Source organism: Egretta garzetta, unplaced genomic scaffold, assembly GCF_000687185.1.
Source record: "Egretta garzetta isolate BGI_Z169 unplaced genomic scaffold, ASM68718v1 scaffold53, whole genome shotgun sequence".
NCBI lineage: Eukaryota > Metazoa > Chordata > Aves > Pelecaniformes > Ardeidae > Egretta > Egretta garzetta.
In genome coordinates, this window is record NW_009259312.1 from 2758363 (window position 1) to 2763497 (window position 5135).

At 52.8% G+C, this 5135-nt stretch overlaps 1 protein-coding gene across 2 annotated transcripts; it reads left to right on the forward strand.

Moving 5' to 3' along the window:
• The first annotated feature begins 9 nt into the window (after window positions 1–9).
• Window positions 10–2403, forward strand: SOWAHD (sosondowah ankyrin repeat domain family member D). 2 transcript variants are annotated; one of them, XM_035891974.1, is made up of 2 exons: window positions 10–905; window positions 1803–2403. In XM_035891974.1, the coding sequence occupies exons 1-2, from the start codon at window positions 32–34 to the stop codon at window positions 1940–1942; spliced, it is 1014 nt and encodes a 337-aa protein (XP_035747867.1). In that variant the 5' UTR covers window positions 10–31; the 3' UTR covers window positions 1943–2403. The 2 variants fall into 2 exon arrangements, with proteins under 2 accessions (XP_035747867.1, XP_035747868.1); XM_035891975.1 differs by having other exon boundaries at window positions 10–1894.
• The last annotated feature ends 2732 nt before the right edge of the window (window positions 2404–5135 follow it).

The following is a 5135-nucleotide window of genomic DNA, read 5'->3' on the forward strand; positions in this document are numbered from 1 at the left end:
CGTCCGCGCCGCCCCCGCCGGAGGCACCGCCATGGCTTGGTGGGAGCGGGAGCAGGGCTCGTCGGAGCGGAGGGTAGCTGGCATTGCCCAGGCATTGGCCTCCCTGGAAGCTGCCCAGCCCCGTGCGGGGAGCCTGGCCCGCAGCTCCCATCTCTGGCCGGCTGCTGGAGGGAGCAGGGAGCGTTTCCACCCGCTGCAGAAGATGGACACCAACAGGAACGTCAGCTGGGGCAGCCAGGGCCCCGGGAGCTGGGGCAGGACTTCAGGCAGGCTCTCTGTTGGCCTCGGCAGTACCCGGAGGAAGGAGCTGAAGGAAATTCTCCTGCAGAGCAATAGCCCCGGCAGCACCATGCGTTTTGCCACTGCTCAGAAGACATCCAACACCGGCAGTGTCCTCGCAGCACCACACCAAGAGCAGAAGCCTGAGCAGAGCCCCGAGGTGCTGTCCTTTGCCCTGGACCCCCTGGAGCACGAGTGGCTGCTGACGGTGGCCCAGGGCGATGCGGACAACATCGTCAGGCTGCTGGACCTGGATCCCAGCCTGCTGACCAGGAAAGACTTTGTGACGGGCTTCACTGCTCTCCACTGGCTTGCCAAGCACGGGCACCATGAGAGCTTCATCCAGGTCATCTCCCACGCCCAGAAGAGGGGCTATCCCATCAACGTGAACATCCCCACGGCTAGCGGTGGGCTCACACCCTTGCACCTGGCAGCCCTGCAGGGACATGAGCTGCTCATCAAAGTGCTGGTGGGAGCTTACGGGGCGGACACCAGCCGCAGGGACCACAACGGGCTCAAGGCTTGGCAGTACCTGAGGGCAGACACCTCCAGGGAGCTGAAGGAGCTGGCGGGAGCCTTGGAGGAGGACTTCATCCAGCTGCGCTCTCACAACACCAACAACAACTGTAAGTCATCCAGAGAGGCCAGGGCAGGGCGGGACTGTGTGGACGCCAGGGCTCAGGGGAAAGCCCAGCGCTCCTGGAGCCTGTCGACCCTCCGGGACTTTGTCAGACAGACATTTGCTTTCTTCCAAGAGCACTAAAGCTCCCCTGGCCCATTTGCCTGCAAACCCGTGCTGAAGAGCAGCCGGAAGAGCCTGCAGGGAGCTGGGAACTTGGTGAGGGCCAGTGCTTGAAATCCCAGCCAAGTGGGGATTAACCCCCTGAATGGGGGTACCATGGCCACCCCAGGTCTCATGTGATCTTTTGGGGCTGTGCTGGTTGTGGTGGTGGTGAGGCAACCGTGGCCATTGGGAGCACTGCCTGGGGACAGCCCTTCCAAAAAACCACCAGTCCCCAGAGTGAGTTTTGACCCCTGCCCTTGCTGATGGGGACTCCTTGCTGCAGCCCAGCAGAGCCCCACAGTGGGGGCTCACGTGCTGGCCCTGCTGTGGGGAGCTGCTTCCCCGACACCCCAGTGCCCCTAGGGGGGATGCTGACCCACCCACCACAGGAGGTGATGTCCTGTGGTGGGGGCCGGGGGTGGACGTTTGCACTGCCCATCCCAGGCTGCCGGCAGACTTTGTGTGTGACTGTAGGTGGGTCAACGCAGCAACTTTGTGACTTGGTTTTCCCACCTGTAAAATGAGGCTGTTGGCACTGCCCTGGCTCCCTGCACTGGTCATGGCACCTTGGGTGCCTGGATGGAGACACTGGCAGAATATAATTAAATATTTCATAACCATGCTCTGAGACACTAGAGGCCTGGCACTGGGCTGATGATGGAGAAGCAACCATGGCTTCAGAAATACTGCCCCACCCCACTCCCAAAACACTTTTTTATGTATGCTTCTCTGCTGGCAGGGAGAGCGGGTACAGAGAAGCAGACCATGCCACCAAGCTGCAAACGCTCTCCAGCTCCCTGTGAGATCGACGGATCTCTGCCACATGCACCTCCTCTGGGTTGCTGTTTGTTTATGACAGATAAAGCTGCTTCTCAGTAAAGTAAGAGCTGGAGTGCCCGGTTTGCCAGAGGAGGCCAGGCCCACAGAGGTCTTTCAAAGTGCAAGACAAGTCCCCCTGGCAGCCCTTCCCCAGGGATCCCCATCCGGGGGAGCCTGAGACACTCAGCCCCACTGGGGATGGGGGATGGAGTGGAGGAGGCAGGAGGGACAGCCCAGTGGGGTGGCATGCGGCAGCTCCTGTGGGGACTGGAGTCCAGGAGCAGCTCTGGAAAGATAGTTCATTGCTCAAAACCATGGAAAAGGTATGAAGGCTGTGAGATTGTCTTTGTGGCTACTCTAGTCATGCTCAAAAATTAAACTCTTGAGAAACATCCCTACAGCAGCATAACCCTGCGTGTATGTACCGGTAACTGCATTAAAAGGGCAAAGCCTCTGCTCGTTTGTGTTTTGTTCACCAAATGGAGCTCTGCTCAGCTGATTTCAGCTTGCTTTTCACATTCTTGAAGGCCAGGGCTGCTTTAAAATATCTTCAGAAAAACAACGTCCCCTTCCTCTTTTTCATCAGCACGAGACTATTTCTATCCCCTTAAATAGCAGTCCCATTTGAGAAGTGACTCTCAGACAGCAACTGTGGAGTTTCTGTTCCCCATCACAGAGCGGCAGTCCTTGCAGAGACACCTTGCTTTGCAGTTTCTCTCCAGCTGCCTTTCTGGGGGTCTGCAGGGGTGACCGAGGGACTTGAGAGGATCTCTGGCCCAGCTGCAAGGGTAAATTTGCACCTTGATGCAGAAAGATACACAGGTAACTCTCTCGGGGGAACTTAAGCCTGTGGGTTTCACAGACCCTGAGCAAATCATGTTTATATTCAGACGGTGCTCTGAAATGCTGCTTGGACACCAGACTAACCCAGTCTGCAGTGGACAATACATGGAAGAACAGCCTCCAGAGGAGCGGACAGTGATCCACTGACTGGATAGCATCCAGGTGACTGGGTGGACACATGGATATGTCTGGACATGTTTTTAATCACTGAGGTCAGCAGTGGAGACATACGAAACACCAGGAATGGCTTTTATGCCTGATCTAAGCCAGTTTCGTAATGCTTTAACTCTAATAGATTAAAGAGTGCGGCAACATAGCTCCTTCCAGAACTTCTCTGGCCACATCCATGCCACGGGACAGGAGGCTGGCTTGTAATGAGTCTGGTCACGGCAGCACAAACTCCATGAAAAGCAGTGATGTCAAAACACCTGCAATCTTTAGTTCTGGTAACCTAAGTGCTGTTGATAAGACAGGTGGGTGCACGCATGTCTGATGAAGTGTTTTTTGACCTGTTAGTCCTTTGTCACCCTTTCGCAGCAGTGTGGTGTTGGGGAGAGGGCGTGGGACCGCTCTTATATCCTCCTCTGAGTGAGGCACAGAGTAAACAGTGGACTTAAAATTTCCTGGAAGGAGCTGTTTCCTTGGCATTGTACCAGCAGCTTAGTCACACTCCACCAAGAAACCTGGACTTCTACATTCCATTCAAAAGTACAATTTTACTGGCAAATGCTACACTTAAATACAACTACGTGATTTTTAGTACTTGCCTCCCCTTGACAGCTAACCAAAACTCCCTAAAGGCAGCTTTCCTCTCCCATCTTTTGGTTGTGGGTTTGAAGCTGTATTCTGCTCTGAGGCAAAATTAGGCAGCCACTTCGGAAGGAGCAAGACCAGAGCCTCGCGTCTCTGGGTGGTGTTACCACATACTCGGTCAATGCCACCCGCTGCCTTGCCTGCCCTGCAAAGGTTCCTCTTCACCAAGCAAAAAAGGGATCTTCAAGTCACAGTAGCCTTTCTGTTGCGGTACGTGGTGTTTGCCCCAAACACCACGCCACTTCCAGTGACCCACCCCTCTGTCTCGCGCAGTTCATTTTTGTACCTACAGAGAGGCAGTCGGTTTGGAAACACGGACACATTTAAAAAATATTCCTGAAGTATGTAATCGGCTCTAGCTTTGCTTCTCACTCAGAAAGCAAAACCATATCCACCAAAATGAATAGACTAGAATATCCAAATTATTTAGATTCTTTTCTTTAAAGCTTCTGTTGATGTCTCCGTTACCGTGTGTTAGCCCAGTTCTGCAGAGATCCTTGATCCCCTCCAACTCTCACGGGGAAGGAGAGGGCAAAGAGAGCTGCCACAGGAACAACAGAAATAACTCAAACCCAGAGGTGTTTGTGTTAGTTAACGTTCTTCAGAAGACTGATTTTAACCCAATTTTAATTTGTACTAAATTTACTTCATGCTGTCCCATAAGGTCCAATTTGAAAAGCAGATTCAGTCAAATGGGGAAAAGTAACGAGGGGTTATTTTCCAAAGCAGGTGCTTGGTAGAAGCTGCTTCCATCTAATAAAAATAGCACAGTAATGATAGTAATAGGGAGACTAGCTAATAAATAGTAGTAAATAGTTCAATCTATTGCTCAGGAAAGCTTTCCCACAAATGCCATGGACAAAACTGTCTCTTTCCATTCTCAAGTCCATAAAATTACTTTTTTCCTCCTCAGCCAGGTCCTCGTAGGCTCAATTAATGAGGAGCTTTGCAAGCAGCTTTGCCTGCCAGCAGTGGGGATGGGGAGAGGCAGGGGGTGGTTCGCAGGGCTACAAGGCCGATCGTCGATCCTCAGCAGTGCTGTTATTTCCTGAACACTTGCTTCAAAGAGAAGAACACAGAAGAGATTTAAACATGGGGGTAAAAGCGTTTGCAGCACATGGGCCTCTGCTGAAACATCTCTGGCAATACTGTTTGCTGCTTTCCTGTTAGCAGTGACTTACTGCTTCCCCTGATAATGAAGAAGAAACTAGACTTACCAGACAGAAAAAGAAGCTAGAAGATACCTGTGAAGTGTCCTGAAGCTGGTTAAAATTCCAGCCTTGCTCTCCTGTGCTCACAGAAACCTCCAGCACGCCTTAGGAGGGAGAGACCGTCATGACCTCCAAGCAAGGCGTACATCTGCTGTGCATTCCCACATGCTTGGCCTACACTGCTGCCTAGCATTATTTGCTACGAACTGTAATGTGAAGGGGATAAATCCATTTACATTCAACATGAAAAGCAGCAACACAGGTGTGGCAGCCTAAAGCTTCCTCAGGAAGCTGCCACCCAGGAACTGAGCCGCCACAGCAGGCTGAACCCAGAAAACAGCACCAGAGCTCTTCGCAGCCCTCAGCATCGGGATGGGCTTTGCCGT

Excerpts from the sequence above, each read along its gene's own strand:
- SOWAHD (XM_035891974.1), top strand. The coding sequence starts at position 32 with ATGGCTTGGTGGGAGCGGGAGCAGGGCTCGTCGGAGCGGAGGGTAGCT. Across the intron at positions 906-1,802 it reads TCACAACACCAACAACAACT|GGAGAGCGGGTACAGAGAAG; the intron begins GTAAGTCATCCA and ends CTCTGCTGGCAG.